General features: G+C 28.3%; 2 protein-coding genes across 4 annotated transcripts; both read left to right on the top strand.

The window, feature by feature from the left end:
- Nucleotides 1-345: 345 nt before the first annotated feature.
- Nucleotides 346-3,572, top strand: LOC137814024 (DET1 complexing ubiquitin ligase). 3 transcript variants are annotated; one of them, XM_068616547.2, is made up of 5 exons: nucleotides 346-410; nucleotides 868-1,183; nucleotides 2,697-2,757; nucleotides 3,114-3,175; nucleotides 3,309-3,572. In XM_068616547.2, exons 2-5 carry the CDS (start codon nucleotides 1,100-1,102, stop codon nucleotides 3,381-3,383), a joined length of 282 nt encoding a protein of 93 aa, XP_068472648.1. In that variant the 5' UTR covers nucleotides 346-410; nucleotides 868-1,099; the 3' UTR covers nucleotides 3,384-3,572. The 3 variants fall into 3 exon arrangements, with proteins under 3 accessions (XP_068472648.1, XP_068472647.1, XP_090158440.1); XM_068616546.2 differs by having other exon boundaries at nucleotides 376-540; XM_090302314.1 differs by lacking the exon at nucleotides 346-410 and adding an exon at nucleotides 627-769.
- A 13,441-nt stretch (nucleotides 3,573-17,013) lies between these two features.
- On the top strand, nucleotides 17,014-19,560 carry LOC137814025 (Glycosyltransferase family 61 protein). The gene is made up of 3 exons (XM_068616548.1): nucleotides 17,014-17,631; nucleotides 17,727-17,804; nucleotides 18,098-19,560. The coding sequence occupies exons 1-3, from the start codon at nucleotides 17,409-17,411 to the stop codon at nucleotides 19,384-19,386; spliced, it is 1,590 nt and encodes a 529-aa protein (XP_068472649.1). The 5' UTR covers nucleotides 17,014-17,408; the 3' UTR covers nucleotides 19,387-19,560.
- The last annotated feature ends 1,610 nt before the right edge of the window (nucleotides 19,561-21,170 follow it).

Raw genomic sequence — 21,170 nt, forward strand, 5'->3', positions numbered from 1 at the left:
GTTTCATTTTTCAAACAATAACACTTGTCAATTTCCATAAAAAAGTTAACTAATTACATAAAAATATATATAAATTTTTTTAAAAAGTCTAAAATTATGATTCCAAACACTACTCTTATAGAAAAAAATTAAAAAAATCACACTTTCAATCATTATTTCTATGAAAACAAAATAAAAATTTCAGAATTTATTTTCCTAAACACGATTTCAGTTAGGCAGAAAATAAATTAGAAGTGGTAACTCAAAATAACTTTCTAATTTCAGAAAAAAAAAATTGCCAATCCAAATAGGAATTACTCATATTTGTAATTTTTTTTAAAAATAATCTATTTTTGTAAAAAGCTTGACAAATTACAGCTCTTTATTAAATTTGGCGGAGGTGATGAGTAGCTCCAAATGATGATCAGTTGGTAATGGTGGCTGCAATTTTCAGCTTTTCCTTTTCCTTTTCTTTCACTTCTCAACCAAACCATAACATAACTTAACTTAACTTTATCACATTCTTCATAGATCTGAAATCCCTTCTCAGAATTTCACAGGGTAATTTATTGTCTCACACTCACCAATTTTTCTACTGTCTTCCGACTCAGATTATTTCTAACGCTTACACTTCTCCTGTTAGTGTTTTTCCAATATCTGCTTCATTCAACAAATACTGGATCTTCAATTTTTTTGTTTTCAGTGTTCTTGTATGTTTGTGTTTTCATTTTGACGACTTCATCAGTGAGCCTGTGTATTGATTCATAATCTGATATAGTTCAGAGTTCTGGTGAATTTTATTTCTCTTGCATTGGGAAGATGATGTTAGGGATTTTTCTCCTTTTTTCTTTAATTGGAATTCACTTACCCCTTTTTCTTAATTTGCAGTTTACCAGCATCCTGTGCAAGTGGGAATGAAGAATTGGGTTTAGAGTTAGGACAAGGGGTGTGGTGTGGTATCCTATGCAATTGGTGCACACATGTGATGTGAAGTTCAGTCCACAACAGCTGTTTTTGGATTGGGTTTTGTGTTGTGTGTCATTGTCTTCCTCATCCATTTCCTCTCTTTTTTCACGCCTTAATCTCTCTCTCTGAAATTTGGAGCAGCAACCGCCACTCTATGGAGTCTGTACTGGGTAATTGGCCGTCCTATGACCCTCACAACTTCAGTCAGCTTCGACCTTCCGATCCTTCAAGTTCTTCTGTAAGTTGTTGTAGTATAAGAAATTGATAATCCTGGTAATAACTCATTTTGATGCAAATGTATGCTTTGTCACTTGTTGAGAAATCTGATTGTTTGTGATTCTGAATTTTTGGTTTACTACTGTCTAATCTACAATTATTTGGGTTGGAAATTTAGGGAAGAGACAATTGTCTTGTTTTTTATTCTTATCCCTCTTCTCCCTTCAGGACAAAATTTGGTTGTTAACCTTCAAGATAAGACTTTCTTCTAGTTAACACACTTCCATATTTGAATCCCATCTTCTAATTTTGAAACTGTTCGTCAATGTTTTAAGTTGGTACATGGTAGAGAAGTTATAGTGTAGAAGAACATGTATTTGCAATCGTTACATTTTTAGTTTGTTTCTTTTTATCGCAAGGGACAGAGTATTTCTTGACATTCTGATTGTTATTACTAATTCATAATAGGCTTATGGCATTGTGCAATTTGTTGTTCACCTGACGTTGAAGTCTTCACCATTGATGTTATATGCCGCTTTGTCTTTGGGGACATATCCATTTAGTCTCAATAACTTCACTGTTTATCCTTTTTCCCCCTCTACATCTTTTTTGCATTCTGCAATATATTCATAAATTTGAAAGTTTTAAACTTCTCAAGCATGGGATGATTTGCTGTTTCCTGTTGTTTCTTGTTCTTTTTCACTCTAAACATAATGCTGTTAAATTTGGTTTTCTTGTTCAATATTGTAGCAACAATAAATTCTTCTATTTAAAATAACTATTTCACTTTTTTAAAAATAGTTAGAAAGGCTAGTTTTATACGTAATTTGTCCTTTATATTATAAGAAATATCTTTCTAGCTTTCAGGCATATATTAGTTTCCATTAGCCTGACACAAATTTAGTTGCTTCAAAATACCTTTTGCTGAATGTAGTTTTTCTTTTCCTTTCCAAAGATTCTTAGATTCGCTAATCCATAAAAGTATGATTCCACTATACGTACATGCATACATAATTCTTGTTTTATGTTAAACAAAGGTAAGATGTTTCTCTATTCAATTATATTTGATAAGAAAGAAGCTCAAATAAGAGAATGACTGGTGTGATATCGAAGATAAACACACGGAATGAGCTACTGTTATTCATTTCCTTTTTCCTAACCAAGCCATGGATAAACAAAGCAGTTTTAGGGCCAACTTCTTTGTGCATACATGGATTGAAGTTTGCAACTTAAGTTTGAATGAACTTTATGTTACGAACTAAGTTGGTAAAACAACTTTGTCTTTTCTTCCATTTCAAACTAAATTTCAATTCAGACTTGAGGCAAAACTCAGTTTACAATCCTACAACCTGAAAATCAAGCAAGAGATTTTCTCAGATTTAGTTTTTGAATGCATGTTAGGGGTCTCTCAACTGAAAACTAAACGTGCCTTTTTTGTACCTCTGGCACTCTTATTTTTTCTGAAGTGTACTATGGATCACTTAATCATATATTTTCATTTGCTCTCTGAAGATGAAACTTCTATTTTCATGCAGAAAATGGCACCGGCCACTTACCATCCTACTCACAGCAGGACCCTTCCACCATCTGATCAAGGTAGTCAGTATAACTTTTTCTACTTCCGTGGCAATGCTTTGCTCTGTTTTTATCTGATCGATAATCCGTTTGAAAAATGTATTTTCCTTTAATCCTGATCTTGGAGGAGGAGCCAAACTAGATGCATTAAACCTATTACTTTAACTTATTTTTCTCTGTTTGCCACACACAAAAAGTTTTGTGTATATAGAAAGGTAACAAACATGAAAAACATTGGTTGCAGGTTTTTAGTTTTTCTTTTTTTGACAGATGTACATCCCTCATTTTCTGTCACTCTTGTTTTTAATTTGGGTAGAGTTATTACTGGGTGTTTTGTAACTGAGGGTTTGCTAACTTGCTGAAATTTGTTCTGACAGTGATAAGTACTGAAGCCAAAAATATCCTCCTGAGACATATCTATCAGCATGCTGAGGAGAAGGTTAGTGACTCTTGAAAGTTAAATCCAATATGTTTTGGTACAGTTAGGTCAGCACATGGTTGTACACATTCCTACCCTCCACTCATCAGCCCACAGGGATCTAATAGATGTCAATGATCTTTCATCTTTTCAGTTGAAACCAAAAAGAGCAGCACCTGATAACCTTTTACCAGAGCATGGATGCAAGCAACCTAGAGTTTCCAGCTGACACATGTCATTGACCATATGTTGCATGTGATTGTGAACTACTTTCCTATAGATATACCCTTATTTTTCAAGAGAGTTTGGTCCTAGTTTCAAATTGTGAACTATTTGCCAATTATACACTGGGGAGTTTTGTAAATACAAAGCCTGTTATTGCCCATCAAAATTTACAGTGAACGATATTTTTGTGCCATGCCTTATTGTGCTAGACAGGTAACAACTGATTGTCCACATTAGTTAGGAAGAGATTCGTGCTTTAGTTAAAGATTTTCAAAATGCATCTGAGTCTTTTGGACTCAGGAGTATGCTTGTGCCATAGTTTTCATTGTCTAACTATTTAGATGAATAAGCAATTATTCTCATTCATCATTGTTAAAATAAATATGTACTCTACAGTACAAATTAATGGTTATGAATATGGTTTGATGACTTTGAAGCTGATCTTAAGAAAAGAGAAGAGTACTGTTGCACACCTCATTTGTTACATTCCATTTATTTATACTTTATTATGCAGCATGTATGCTGGTTAATCTGCCATTGTAAGTGCACTTTTTATATTAAGAAAAACTTGATGAGTAATCTGTAAGTAATATTATACAGGGATAACACTTAAGCCATAAGCATTGGTTGAGCTACTCAACTTCTGAATAAAGAAACTCGGCTATCTTCTAATGGAAGGGCTTATGTTATGGTCATAGGGCATGTTTGGATAAATGATTTGACTAAGTTCTTATTTAATAAGTTTTTATTACATTAGAACCTCTCATAAGTTTAACCTTGCAATTTATTTGAAAAAAAAAACACTGTATAAGTGTGAGCTTCTTGATTGTAATAAAGATCGAGAATAACATTACATGCGAATGACGCCCTGATGATTAAATTATTAAGTAATTAAGAGAAAATAATGAATAAAAAGTAAATGTGAATATCGAAAGTGAGTTCAATTTAGTGTGTTCGTTGTGATGTGTTATTATATAAATTTTTATAACTTTATGTAATAATATATTAGATAAGAGATGGTAATTGAGTTTCTCATCTACATTTTTTTGTGTAGTTGGATTCTTTAAATTAGTTGCTTTTCACAACCACTGTTTATGGATGTTTCAAAGCTTCATCTTAGATTACAACGCTTTTAAGGAAATTTCTTTCGGCACCCTCTTATTTTTTTTTGCACCTTTCTATCTGCAAAAGTTCAAATTATTCATGGTTCGAAAATATTTTGAATTACATAATATAAAAATTAAAAAATGTATTCTAAATTACTCTGCCATCCAATATGTCAACACTCCCATAAAGTACATGATGAAAGCATGGAATGAAGGTAGAAATTGTACGCTTTTAAACATTAAGAAAAATAACAATTTGTTACTTTTATACTAAATTTAGAAACCCAATGAATTTGTTTTAGAAGATTAAAGATTCAATTAAAATAATTTTTAGTTCATGAATCTAATTACTTTTTTTTCACATAATTTAGAAATCTATTGATCCATTAAACGTACATTAAAAGAAATTATTCTAAAAATAATTTGCAAAAATACCCTTTTGGACCTTAATCTCTATGATAATACATGAAATATTTCTGCCTTAAACAAACAAGCAAGATGGGAATATATGAAAAAATTTTCCTCAAATAGTATAATTTTATTTGATATTTTTTGAAATAGAAAAAAAAACTTTATTATAAAATTAAACAAATCGTACATATAAAGTATGATTTCTGAAATTTGACATAACTAAAATCATACATGATAAATAAGACTTCAGATTAACATATTTAAACTGAAATTGTACTCATGAACAATTTTAAAATATTTTTTTCTCATTTCAAGAAATATTAAATGGAATTACACAATTTTGTGAAAAAAATCATCCATGAAAGATCTATGAATATTGTGTTCATAGACTCATAAAAATGCTGATGATAACACTTCTTTATAAAAAGAAAATCACTTTTATACCTTAGTTAATGTTCATGGGCTACTAGTATTACAATTGCATGTTAGAAGGATAATATTTTAAAATATCTAAATATGTTTAAAATTAGTAGTGAAAAAAGGTTGTCTGAGTTGGAAGAAACACAAATTTTAAGGCCCCTTTAAGAGTGATCGAATTCCAAGGCATTGATGCATTGGTGTGGATTTGAAGTCCTTAAAAAATGAAAGTGTAAGTTTTGAAGGTGAAATGGCGTTGAAGTCAAAAAGAGTATCGGAAAAGACGCCGCCATTATCGCCTCTGCTTTTCAAGATCTTTTCAGAGGTGGCAGCCATGGATGCTGCTATATTCTCCATTCATCATTATCATTTTCTTCTCATTTTTTCAATATTTACTTTTTAACAAATAAACCTCTATTGTTTATTCTCACGAACAAATAAACATAAACCTAAGTAAGTGTGATGATGATGTTACAATTTTAAATTATAGTAATAGGATTGCACATTACACTAGTTTATATATATAACAAAAATATCTCACGCACATTATTATATAATATTTAGATATAAGAATGTTTATGTTCACAATATTGTTGAATTATAATTTAGGTTTAAATAATTTAAGGTTATGTTTAGTTGTTTTTACTTTTATGTTTTAGTTTTTTATGTTATATTTGAAGATTTGTAATGTTATTTTAGATTATTTAAGAGTAATTTTTTGTTTTTTTAAAAAGATAACATTTTATTTTGTCAAAATTTGAACTAAATACCATTAGTACATAACTAAATATTACACAATTGATATAAAAAAGCATTAATTCTTATTTTACAAATAACATAAAATATTATTTATAGTTAAATCAATATCCCTACAATAAAAACATAGAAATAGAAACCAATCTTAGAGAACATAAGTAATTAGTTCTTATAGTAACTGAAGTAGAGATCATTTTATAAAGTAAAAAAAATAGTTTCTAAATTAGTTATTGTTAAATTGTTTCTAAATTGGTATTTAATTAGCTACCAATGTTTTAACTACCAATTATTTAGTTTTTAAATTTGGTAGCAAAAACCTTGTGAGCTAATTAGATATCAATTTAGAAACCATTTAACAACCAAAATTTTTTTAGTCTCTAAAATGGTTTTTAATTTAATCACTATAACAACTAATTATTTTTTGTCTCTAAAAATTTGTTTTTATTTCATGATGTTGTTGTAGTGTATATTTTACATGTGCAACGTAATATAAAAGATAAAGAAAGCAAATTTTAGATTTTTTATTGGCTTCAATTCAGTATTTTAATTGTGTTTTTCTCATGTCGTGATTTTATATATCCAATAAATTATTTAATTAATCAATAATAGTGCATAGATTATAAAGAGGTGCGAATAAATAATTAATTTAATTTGATTAAAATCCGTGAATAGTTGTTGTCGTAAATATTCTTTTAACATGTTTTTACTTATTATTAAATAAAATTAAATATATTTGATATCTTAAGATATAACTTGTGTTTAAGATATAAAACAAGAAAATGATATAATGATAAAAGTATAGGAATAATGGGTAAAGTTTAGAGTTTGAATATTTGTGTAAAATTAGGGAAAAGTATGGTTAGTGTATTATTGTGACCGCATTTTTTCATAAATCAAGGCATCATTTACTCACCTTTTTCAACTTTCTTTTCAACCATTTATGCGCTTTCCTTAATTCATGGATTCTTTTTTTCTTCTTTTTCTACACACAATCTTTGTGAAACTTAAATATAACCTTTTCAATACAAGTTTAAACTTTCATCTTCATCCCATATAAAATTAGTCTTTTATATAATTACAAATAGATAAAACTCACTCCTAGTATCCTAAAATCCAAGTATTTAACTTTAGAGAAATAAGTTACTTAAATATTTATATAAATCCAAACTACAATATATTCAAAACCAAAGAAAAAGTTATTCAAAAGATAATTTCTTTTTATACATCCTCCTCCTTATATCATTTTACATGGAGAATCATCTCTTCCTATATTAAAAATATCATAATAATTTTTAAAACAACTAACAAAACATATATCATATATTATAAGTTAAGTCATAATTAATATTCATTTAATTAATTCCACTAATTATATATTGCATAAATATTTATAAAAATTAATCTTTTTAAAATATTACATTTATGACTAATATTAGAGATTAATTCTTATTAGAATTATTTGGTCATCAAGTGAAACATCATTCTAATTTTTACTCACAACTTAGACGTATATGAAAATCTTCAAGAGATTCAAGTAACCTCTACTTAAACTCATGTAGTTAGTAGAAACTTCCTCACACTCTTCATCATCTAGTACTTTCATATATGTGTGATTAAAGTTGTTAATAGAACTTGAGATTTCATTGTGCTTAAAACAACTCAATGTTGACATTATATATTATCAATCATAGTTTTACATTTCCAATAATAAATAATTCACATATATCACTTGCTTGTGATTTCTCAAAAATCTCATTTCATATCATAATTCCCTAGACAATAAACAAATACACATTGTTTAATTCAAGTAAAACAATGACACAAGAAAATTTTCATAAGAAACATCTTTAAAGAAGAGAAAAAAATTATCTTGCCCTCTTCAAACATCCAACCACTTAAGCGTCCATCTCTTTTTACTTAAACATGCTCACAACACTTAAACGACCAAACTCTTATAAAAGAACGAATTATTATGATGTCTCTTACTTTTAAGTGACAAAAAAAATGTGAACTAAGTTTTTTATTCCAAAACAACTACTTTTTCAATCTAAAGAGACTTTTTTTCCTCAATTCAAACTAATACAACCTAACAAGACTTAGAGATGTAAATAAAATAAACCCAATACAATCTTTAGTCGTGTATGCTTCTATACAATAGCAATATCATTAAGAGATAATTATTATTAAGCCAACATAAAAAAAAATCAATAAAAACATCATCATGAATTTAAACATCTGAGTATATATAAAAGGGTTTTAAATCATTAAAGTTTCACTCTCAAAATTATAATACTTGCTAAAGTATTAAATCAAATTAGTTTTTTTACCTTAACTTTTGTGCTCTTTAAGGAATTTGTAAGACCTAAAAAATAATTTTAGAGTAGAAGCGATATATTTTAAATGATACATCGATATTTTATTATTAAAGTAAAAATAGTATATAAATAGAAGATTCAGTTAACATATTTCCTTTTAAAAGAACTGTTATCTCTATAAACTTTTATTTTTTCCTTCCTCTACCTTTTTCCTAATTTTCTGAACATCTCTATCATCAGAATGACGATCGGAGTCCGTCATTGGATTCCTAACAGCGAATACTACAAGACTGTCTTATCAAAGTTTTAGACAGAGTATTTTCAGTTTTGCTCTTTTTTCCTTTGAGTCAGTTTTGATTTAGTTAGGTTTGCCTTTAGTATAGACCCTTGCATGTGACTCTTTTAGCTTCAGGATTAAACTCTGTTAGCCCACAGTCATAGTGATGTAGTTAGAATTTTTATTCAAGACTCTTTGGTGTAGACTAAGTTATCCTTAAGCTTTTGGTAGGTTTGGAACTCTTAGTGAGCACCTACTCAAACTTACGTAAGGGAAACTAGCCTTATTCTTTTCAATAGAACCCTAGGTTATAAGATCCAGATTGTGGGGGTGACGTGGTCACAAATTCCAATTTTTCTTGTAGGATTTCTTATTTTTTAGTAGAATATAATTTGATTGAAATTGGAATATGAAATTGTAGATATGGTAGAATGTATATGGGTTTTGATTTGAATGAGTTAATGAATGTATTTGAATAGTTTGTTGAATCACTTAAATGTAATGTTTGATGAGAATTAGTTGTATTGATTTTAGATGATGTTGGTTTAGAGAGCACATATATGTATAGATTGGCATCATAGCTTGATGAGAGTGTTTGAATAATTATGATTTTTAATGTGTAGATTTATAAAAATATGAGTTGAATGTAATTTTGGTAGAAAAATAAAAAAATATATCAGGTTTATGTAGATTTTTTTTTACATATCTCGCTCAAACGAGAATAAAATTAAATATTGGGTGCTCTCGGGTTTGTTTTTGCTCAAGCGAGAAGAAATCTCGCTCAAGTGAGGCCTATGATGAAACTCTTGGTGTTTTTGGGTTCAATCTCACTCAAGCAAGAAAATTTTCGCTTAGGCAAGACCCATTCTCGCTCAAGCGAGATGATTTTCGCTCAAGCTAGCCTTTAAAAAAAAACTTAAAACTAAAATTTTTATCCTTGCTTTTAAAATGTTGGTTTGTGTTTATTTGATAGTTTTTACTTATAACTTATGTAAAAAATTATTTTATGTATATTTAATTGAAAAATCCTTTAATTAGATATTTATGTGATTATTGGATAAATTTTTGTGTGTTTTGAAATTTTAAGCTTTGGTACGATTTAATTGTGATTTTGGATGTAGTGAAATGTGAAATATGAATCTTAATTAAGACATAGTACTTTCAGGAAAGAAAATACCAGGTTAAGATTGTTTAGGATGTGCATTGATTAGAGATTCGTTTAAAAGGAGATATTCTGAATCTCCTGATATATTGGAGTCATATAGATGAAGATTATCATGTGTTAAGAGTTGAAGTAGGTTCATATGATTTTGTCTGTGGTGTGAAATAAAATTTGGTCTTTCAGGTCATATGAATTAACCTTGTCATACTAGGTGATATGATATTGAGATTATTTATGAGCGTAGTTGTGTTGATTCACAATGAGTTAGTATGACAAGTGAAAATCTTTGAGTCTGAGTCAATGCACGAGTCTTCTAGAAGTAGAGTCAAGTGTCTAAGTATGTTGGTCAGTAAAAATCTGACATGAGCAATGTGAATGACGAATTATGATAGACATTTATGGGTTGAGAAATTGTATGAGACTTGATGACTTATGTTTGTTAAATTGAAATTGAAATTTGATAGAATTATTTTATAGTTAACTTACCTTGTTGTTTGTTGTGTTTTGTTTTCTTCATTTGTGATGATCGTATATTTACATGAGAGCATATGAGGTTGCAGGTGTTAGAGCTCCTCAATGAGTAGCTGGAGGATGAGATTTTTATTATTTTTAATGTTTTGGTTTTAAACCTTTGTGTATATATTAAAATTCCTATGAAAAGAGATATATTTTGAGATACAATATAAAATAATTGTATATTTTTATATGTTAATTAGATATTGCATCTATATTATTAAATATGGATAAAAATAAAGATGAGAAAAACTTTAAAAAAGTTAAAAAGTTCTAACTTCTTCAAAGGAACCTCATTCACAAACCAAACATATAACTACATATTTATATTAAGAGATTCATCTATTTAACTTTGATCTCATAAACTATCATTAAAACCCACACATTCGATCAAATAATAAAAAATAACTTGAGATTTAAGGAAAAATGAAACTTAAAACTAAAATTTGATCGAGTGAGATTATCATATACTATGTCACTTTCTAATTTGTTTATTCTAATAGGAGAAAAAGATAAGAAACGACTTTAGAAATCTTAAAAAAATAGAGGTTTTATATTTTAGAGATATGAAATGTTTTATATAAATAAAAAATAAATTGGTTTTATATTATATATATTATTTATAATTTTTAAATAATAATGTATCTATTCTTTCTTCGTTTAGCTTAATTTTTCTCCACTTAATTTATGAAATTGGTCCTTAAATGATGTATTATAAAAAATAATTTTTTATTTAACTCTCAAATAAATATGATAAACAAACTTGTGAATACACACTCAAATATAGTTATATGACAAACAAACTTGTTGATACACACTCAAATCTAGTTATATTTTGATAAAAATACTACATTTGATTAGATAAGAGTATATTACATTTTTTACGAGATAGATATAAAGACGATAATTGTATCAAAATAAGCCAACTGACTCGTATACTTTAACTCTTTAGGTTGAATTAAAATTAAATTAACTCAACCTTACTCATAAAATTTTAAAAATATAGAAAAAGTTATACATTTTAAGTAATTTTAAATTGGAGATGATAATTTCCAATACTTAATAACTAATACAAACTTAATTCAAATGATAACTATATAGTAAGTAAAAGTATTAAAATAAATTAAAATATGAATCATTTAAATAATTAAAGATTCAAGAGGAAGTTTGTATATTTTTTATTTTCTCAAAAATATAAAAATAGCTTATAATTTTCTTTAAAAAAAAAATTCAACTTAACTTCATGAACTCGTGATAAATTAGGTTGATTCATGGGTTGCAAACACCTCTTAACGTCCAAATAAATGAATATACTATTATATGCTTTATATATAATTTACATTATATATATATATATATTATGTTTTATGATATTTAAAATTTTAAAAAAATAAATAGAAGATTAGAAATAATGCCCTTAACTAAAATATAATACAATTCCTAAAAAAATGTATGTATTGTTTAAGTTAAAATATAATTAATAATTTAATATATAATTCATTTAAAAAAATATGTAAATTAAAACTATATAAAAAATAGTATGACAAATTACTCATAAGAATATCTAAATTCAATAAAATGCAAGGAGAATAAATATTAAAATTTTAAATTTGTCTTTTCCAAACTTAAAATATCTCCCACCTTGATGAAAACAATGATTAGGTGAACAAAGTTCGTCCCTTGTGTGTCCCATTTCATGCATACTTCCCTTTATTGATTTAGAAATTTTTTTAATCATTTAAGAAATTATAAATAGGAGTTTTCAATTTGATTTATATTTTTAGAATTGAATTATACTCTCTCAATCATTGCTCTAATTATGTTTGTGTTTTTGCGTTAAAATATAAATAAAACATTTTAATAAAAAACAAGTACAATACTTTTTTATTATTTAAGTTAGTAATATTATTATAATTTTTAACTTAGATTATCACTTTTCTTTAAGATTAAGGTTTAATGAAAAATAATCAATTTCAGTATTTAATTTATTACTACAAATATTAAAACTTATATTTTATGATACCAAAGTTTTATTATTGTAATTAAACATATATAAAGTTAACTTAAACTGTTCTCTGTCCACTTTTAATTTTTTTTTAAATAAAAACTTTCGGAAATAGAGAAAAGAATGTTAACTGAAAAACTAAATCAAGTACATCAAAATAGTAGAAATTAATAAAATTGGTTTAATTTGAAAAATAGTAATGATATATAATTTAAAGAAATATAATAAAGAAGTGTAAATGATTTGCACAAAAGTAAAAGACTTTATAAAGAACAGAAAATATTAATGAAAATGAAAGATAAAAGAAAATTAAAGTAGTGATAACATACTGAGAAAGATTACTTTTTTTTAATTAGTATCATGATAAGTTTAATAGTTTATACCTTTTAACACTGGAGTAAAATTTATACACAATTTTCTTTTTTTATTTTATTTAAAAAAAATTACGCAAATTCGTGATGAAATATTTTTTAAGGAGATAATATCTTAAATGAGTAATTTTGATTATAATATTTTAGTAGATTCGAAGTCAAAACATTAATAAATATTAAAAAAAAGTTTAAAAACAAACCCTTCTTATATCTGAGTTGTTTTTGACAGAGTGATTATCCTTCATTCATCCATTGCTTTGAAACAGTCTCCTTTTATTCCTTCCATGCTCTTTCTTCTTTATGTTTCTCTTTTTTAACTACACATTTTCATTTTAATTAGACCAAATAAAATAAATAAATAATAGAAATAAAAATGTAATTAAGTATTTGATATTAATTATAATATATTAATGAAAAGATATTCCTCTTCATAAAAATAAAAGTAAACAATAACTTTGCATGTTATTGAAAATTATATGGGCATGTAGATAATCAAATATAAATTTAAAATTTTGGTGTCCTGGCTAAGACTTCGGTCATCGGCAATAAAGAAAGACATCGGACATCGGTCATGATGGTCTGATAGTAATGGTGGATCATGTAAGTTGGGGTCCACAAACAATATGAGTTAACACCCAGATACCATGAAGGACCTAAATCACAAGAGAATCATGCATGGGGTGTGTATAGTATATTCGGGTACGGCACAAACAAGTGTTCCCTGAAGAAGCTAAGGCCCGTTAGGGTTAGGGTTTCTAGGGAAAGACTGCATGCATGACACATGAATAATTAAGGCACCCACAAAACAGATGTGCCGCAACGCTGGTACATGAGTAGGTATCTTGGCGGCTACACGATTAGAAAGATTGCACTCCAAAAAAGGCAAGTCTTGTGTCGTGACTGCGCTAAGCTTGTGCAACGCGTCACATGATGTCTCACCAGTAAACCCTAATTCCACTTAAGGAAAGAACCTTGAGGGATAGGGAAGTTGACCTAATACAACTTATATAAAGGGTGGTAAGAACCTAGAAAAAGGTATGCCGTTTCTAAGATTGAAACTGTTTTACATACTTATTATAGTCCAGTACTGACTTGATCGTTGGAGTGCAATCAACAAGTAGGACCCCTTCTATTTCAACAGGGCCACTCTCAGCTACCCAAGGAGAGAACGAAAACCACCAGGAGAAAGGAGGAGTCACCATCTACCTTTGAAGTCAACGACGGCTGAGTCAACCGATAATAAACATTTGGTAACTATTTTTTTATTACTTTTGATCCTTTGTTTGTCCGATCTTTAACATGCAAGCAAACCCTATCACTATCTTAAGATGGCAAGAATAATGATAATTAGATTGATTAATATGTAATTAACATTAATATTCATCATAGATTTGACTAACCTAGAATTTGAGTTAACAGAGAAAAAATGAGGTGTATGTTGATGTGATGCTCACGCGCTTAAAAGCGCGTTACATAAGCTTTCTCGCACACTCTGTAAGACAATTTCGAAAGGCAAAGGAAGAAAAGAATTTGGAAATCTCAGTGAGAAGAAGGTTCGAACTGCAGTATTTTAAAAATAATAATGAAATATTCATTTTGTACTTTTCTTTTACATGAATTTTTCTAATTATTTAACAGAAGAAGCAATTCCTCCAAAGAAAGAAGAAAAAATATTTTGTTTCACCTTTATTCGATGTGTGTTGCTTGAGGTATACTATATAATATTGTAGAAAACGTTTGTTTCAAACAATTTTTCTATTTAAAAAAAAATAAATGTATTTTATATTTTACAAAAATCATTTATAAGAGTATGAATTAGTTTTAATTTAGCTTGAAGTTAAAAAATGTTAATTAATATAATTCAAGTAACAAAGAATATTTTAAATAAATATAATTATATTTTTTAAGTCCGTAATTTAATTAAATACGGTAATTATTATTTTATATAAATAAAAATATTGTATTTTATTTAAAATAATTATAATTTATTTATAATCTTATAATTTATTACATAAAAACATATATTATTAATTTTTATATTGTAATTTTAAATTATAGTAAAATCATATATTTTCTAATATATTATAAAGAAGAACTTTCTTTCTAAATACAAAAATCATAATTTTTTATTTTTATTATAACTATAATAAGTTAAAATTATATGTTAGATAAAACAATAATCGTTATTTAAAAGTAAATGATAAATATAATTATTTAATTTAAAATAATAACTATTTTTGTTAAATGATAAATATATTACCTAATTGAATTAAGTGCCTAAAATTTAATTATCTTAATTTGAAACACTCTCTCATACTTTATTATATTAATTAATATTTTTCATTTTAAGTTTAAAATAAGGATTAAAAAATTATTAGAAAAGGTCATTATTAAAATTAACAATGTTTTTTCAGGGATTATAAACATATTTACATTTTTAAAATATAACAATAAAATAAATATTTTCGTCTTTATTAAAAGATTAAAAGAATTTATTTTTAATATATACTATTTTCACATTGTTATATTCTACACTATGAGAAAAATAATTTTTAAATATATTTGAAGAAAAAGACAATTAGCCAGCTTCTTTTGCATTTGTAGTTGGTTTAAAACTAGTAGAAGATTCTATCTTCTTAAGCTTTTTCACAAGCTAGTTTTTATTTTTTTAAACTTGTTTTCCTTTTCTGTAAGTCATTTTTTGAATTTGATTTCCTCTAAAACTTTAACTTACTTTGAACATTAACTTGAATATTTATTTCACATGTTTTTTATTGGTTTATTTTGATTTTTTCATTTCACTCTTCAATTTCAAATTCCTTATATCAATTGATTGTCTCAAGTAAATATTTAACCCTAACTTGAATTACTTTGATTTCTAACTTGACTACCAATGAAGATTTAAGACAATACTTAGTTTAGAGTGGCTATGGTTTGAGATGCTCTAGTTGCTTAATATATAAGTAATTTTATTATTATATGATACGTGGCACAGAGATAAACCATGATGTGTCTTAGTATATTATAACTAAAATATTTTAGAAATTAAAGGGATAAGCTTTATAAGAAAAAAGAAAGAAAGAAAAAACTTTATCCACCAATATGTATCCTAGGTTTGCCTATTTGCAGTTTTCGCTATTGTAATAAATGTGTGTAGCACAAAAAAAAAACTAGAATAACCATTAAATATTTAATTCTCCAACTTATATTATTATATATCAAAGTATTTAAAGAAACATATCTAAACATTAAAATAATTACATGTATTCCATAAGTGACAATTCATATGGTTCTATATATATACATATATATTCTTGTTTAGTTATCTCTAATCTTACATCGCCATGTATAGAATACAATTAATAGATTATTAAACAACAACAAAATAAGAAAAAAATAAGTTATTTGGATTTAAAATATTTATCATGTTAAAATAATTCAATTAAAATTTATCATAATAATAAATATTATTTATTGTAACATAGTTGTTTTCTTATACCCAACCCAATCGATAATTCACATTAGATATTATACATAATTTAAATTATACTTAATCTTAATATTAGATTTTATACATACATAATTTAAATTATACTTAATGATAATATCAGTCAATTGTCACAAATATCTATTTTCAAACACTAATTAAAGAGAAACATGTAAAATCATTTTCATTATCATCAAACATAGATATTTTCCCTCTGAATTTTAGTATTTTATTAGATCTAATAGAAAAAAACCTTTAACTCCTAAACCCAACACATCTTTGATACGTCTCAAACTAGGACCACACAACTATTTTTTTCAATTATACCAACAAAATCATTGGTCAAATGTCTTTTTAACAATCATATTAGTTTTATAATTCAACTTAATATCATAATCTAACATAAAACTAATGTACCACCTCTATCTCATGTTTCACTATTTTTCATCAAACAAACATTTAAACTTAAAATCATAATTTATACAATAAGAATATAAAATATTATATTATTATATATTAAAAACAATTATAAATAATAAATCTACTGACTTTACTTAATTTTGTTGTCACAACATTATTTCAGAAACACTTTTTTCATTTAATACAAATTTAATTTAAATAGTTTGTTAATAATTGTATGAAGCATAGATTTGGTTCATATTAATTCTCTTTTCTTAGCAACTTGATTCCCATTTAAAAGATTGTAGTTGAGAGCATTTGAAATATGATTTAAGGGAAAGTTTATGAATTAAGAATGTGAAAATGAGGTAGTTATGTTTATATTTAAGTATTTATAGTTGTATCTGAGAAGGCCACCTAGATAGCAGCGTGTTCCAGACTGAGACGCGGCTGACGAAGTTGACTGTTGCCTGCTAGCTTTGCTCCTAACACGGCCAAATCAAATATTTCTTCTTTCTTTCTAACTCGCCACCCAATAACCTTCCTTTTCACGCTTCTCTTCTCTTCCCTTTTATTCCTTTCTTTCTTTCTCTTCTTCATTCCATCAAAACCAAACCATCTTCTCTCTCAACAACCAAATAAATACCATTTTCCTCAAACACAGTTTTGCCTTCTACATATTCCCACTTCTTCTCTTCTTCTCTTGTGTTGTGGTGAACCCATTTCTACTTTTCAGCCTTTTTCTCTCTCAACCTCTTCAAACTGCCAAAAAGTCATAAATACTGCAGCTTTGCTTTCACAACAAACACTATGGTACACTATCACCGCTCCCATCAACCCAGAAAGCCTAATGCAGACCCCACCAGAGATGAAGACTCACACACCATCATTACCTTGGATTGCTCAAGCTCTGCCTACTACAAGAGAACCAGGCCAAAGCTCTTGTCTTTCCTCCTACTCATCACCTTTCTCTCTTGCTGCTACGTCTTCGCACCTTTTTTCCTTCCCACCTCCTTCTCCTTCTCTCTCTTGTGTAAGCAACCGGCTAGCTTCATCTCTCGGGATTTTCCTTTTCTTTTTTGTCTCTGTTTCTTGGTCTTTGTGTTGATCTTCTTTTCTTCTTTTCAGACTCTCCTGTTTTTGGAAATGATGGGAACTCAGATGGGGTTGATGTAAATGATTCTACTTGCTCTTCTGTTTCTGCTGGTGAGTAATATCTTCTTCTTTTTGTTTGCTTGTGTTGTTTGTTTTATACGTGGATTACCAAACATAATCATTGAAAAAGGGTAGCCCCATGGATTTTCCTTGGTTTAGTTCATTGCTAACAAAGTTAGCCTGACCAAGTAATGGAATTTGTGTGTTTTACTGAGAAAGTTCCTGTTGTTAAATCGTTTTAATGATTGAGTTTTTTTAATGATAAATTTTATAAATTTATGCTTGTTTTGTTGGTTTCGTGTTGTTTTCTCCAAGTAATGTTTTGTGCTCTTTTGGTAACGCAGGAACTATTTGCTGTGATAGAAGTGGTTTTCGTTCTGATGTCTGTGTGATGAAAGGTGATATAAGAACACACTCTGCTTCCTCTTCGATCTTACTCTACAATCCAAGGAGCGCTGATAATGTTTCTGCTGAGGAGGAACTCCAGCATGAAAAGATCAAGCCATATACTCGAAAATGGGAGACAAGTGTTATGAACACCATCGATGAATTAAGCCTTGTCTCAAAGAAAGTAAATGATGTTGGTGGTTGTGATGTCCATCACGATGTTCCGGCAGTGTTCTTCTCTAATGGGGGCTACACCGGCAATGTTTATCATGAATTCAATGATGGAATCATACCCTTATACATTACTTCACAGCATTTCAATAAGAAGGTAGTGTTTGTGATTCTTGAATATCATAATTGGTGGATCATGAAGTACGGGGACATTCTTTCTCAGCTGTCTGATTTTCCACCAATTGATTTTAGAGGAGACAATAGAACTCATTGCTTCCCAGAAGCCATAGTTGGTCTCAGAATCCATGATGAGCTAACTGTGGATTCTGCGTTGATGAGGGGTAACAAGAGCATTGTTGATTTTAGAAACCTTTTGGATCAAGCTTATTGGCCTAGGATTAGGGGTTTGATTCAGAAGGAGGAAAGAATAGCACAAGAAAAATCAAGAGAACAAGACTCTTCATCTCAATCATCAGAAACCTCTGAACAACAGTATATTAAGCAACAAGTGCAAGAAAATCCAAGGAAGAAACCAAAGTTGGTTATTCTCTCTAGAAGTGGGTCAAGAGCCATAACCAATGAGAATTTGTTGGTGAAGATGGCGAAGGAAATTGGGTTTATGGTGGAAATTTTGAAACCAGGCAGAACAACAGAATTGGCCAAGATTTATAGGACTCTTAATGCAAGTGATGTCATGATTGGTGTTCATGGAGCAGCTATGACTCATTTTATGTTTTTGAGACCTGGCTCTGTGTTTATTCAAGTGGTTCCTCTTGGAACCACATGGGCAGCAGAAACTTATTACGGGGAACCTGCAAGGAAGCTTGGCTTGAAATACACTGGCTATCAAATTCATCCTAGAGAGAGCACTTTGTATGAGAAATATGATAAAAATGATCCTATTCTAAGAGACCCTACAAGCATTAACAAGAAGGGGTGGGAATACACAAAGAAGATCTATCTTGACAGCCAAAATGTCATATTAGACCTCGGAAGATTCAGAAAAAGGTTGCATCGAGCTTATGAGTATACACTCTCCAAATCAAAACTCAATCTTCAGCACCAACCAATGTGAATTTCAGTGGTTTCATTAACCATGTTCTTTTTTTAATGTATAAAGTAGTTTTTTTCTTAAGTATTTATCATTCTCATGCATATCAAGACAACCTGCAAAGTTCTTAGTACAGCAAACATATACAAATGTATACTAGGATGTGTAAGTAAAATCTATAATTTGCGACTTCCCTCATTTTTGTGTGAAAAAAACTATTTTATCTATACTGGTCACTTCAAATCCAATGGTGGTTTCAATTGTTAATGTTGATCATGCCATGCCAAAATTTCATGTGGGAATTTTTTGGTTTCTGATACTAGGTAGCTCAAGGCCAGCGGGGTTCCAAATATATTTTATCACGCATAATCAAGTCTTATTATTTATTTATTTCTTGTAATTTATAAAATTCATATGTTATATAAAACATTAGATGAAATTATGGATTCACAATTTAAGATCGTAATAATTTGTCATTTTTCGGAGATAACATATTCTATTAGAAAAGGGGAATCCAAGAAAGCTGATAACCACAGTGCAAAGCTGCCACCTACGGATGGAACCTAAATTTGTGCCAAAAGGCATAGGTGATTTTTTTTCTTAATTTCTTAGGCTAATTATCTGACACGTTCATTTATGAAGAGAATATGTAATAATGCGTGTCTATATATACAAAGTTGAAGGGGCAATGCTTGAAGTGTTGAAGAAGTGCATCATAGGTATATGTTGTACTAGAAACAAGCAACTATGTTGTTCTTGGAACTTTTGTGAATGGTGGCAATGTTATCCTCGAGAATTGCACAGTTGCATTTGAGCATGTGATGATTCTTCTGTTGCAGCCATAATTGGATGTCAGCATGGAAACTCCATTGTTGACATGTGACATGTTGAGCAGATTCAGTGGGGACCACTAACGGTAATAAACTATGAAGGGGAAGCTAACAACTATATAACAATATATCATATCCACATATCCTTAATCTATTCACATCTGTAGGATTTGCAAGTTTAACTATGTCGTTTAGCCAGGTGCTTCGGAACAAGCTTTAGTATTATGTATAGACTTTTGTTGAATGATTTGTCATTGGGAGATTATATTTTGACACCGGTCAGTTTACACATACACTAAAATATTAATATTTACAATAAAAAAAATTGAAAATAAGAAAATAATTTTAATAAAATATTAGACAAAATATAAAATGTTAAAATAATTTTTAAAATTAAAAAAATTAAAAATAATTAAAATATTAATATTTAATGAGGTGTAAAGTGGAGTAATTGATTGTGAAACCATATTTTTCTTTGTAATTTCGCTGTATTCTAATGTATATATTGAATCGTTATATATCTAATCATTCATCATTCATAATAAAATATATCCATGTATTGCAATTGTGATTCATAAACACAAAAATCTGATATTTGATGAAAGAACAAAGGATATATTTTGGACATGAGAGAAGGTAAAAAAGACCTTGATGTGAATTACACGCTACAAAGTGCTTAAGTATAATTACTCGTATGTTTCTCTATCTCTTATCCTATCTCTTACTAAAACCATTGGGAAAAGTTAGGTTGTTGGTGGTCCATTTTATAGTTTTTTTATCTTGAAGAGGGAAAAATTTGTGATGTTATCACATGATAGTCCTCTACTCCAAGACTCCACCCATGTGGGCAACTGGAATTGGGCTCCAAACTACGTACAAAACTTTCCCACCATACTATGATGTTTCAAAATTATTAGGATAAACATTGATGTGATATAGGGCACCACTTGTTGCTAGAGTAAAGAAGAACTTCAGCCT

Source organism: Phaseolus vulgaris, chromosome 1 (assembly GCF_051622355.1).
Source record: "Phaseolus vulgaris cultivar YP4 chromosome 1, ASM5162235v1, whole genome shotgun sequence".
NCBI lineage: Eukaryota > Viridiplantae > Streptophyta > Magnoliopsida > Fabales > Fabaceae > Phaseolus > Phaseolus vulgaris.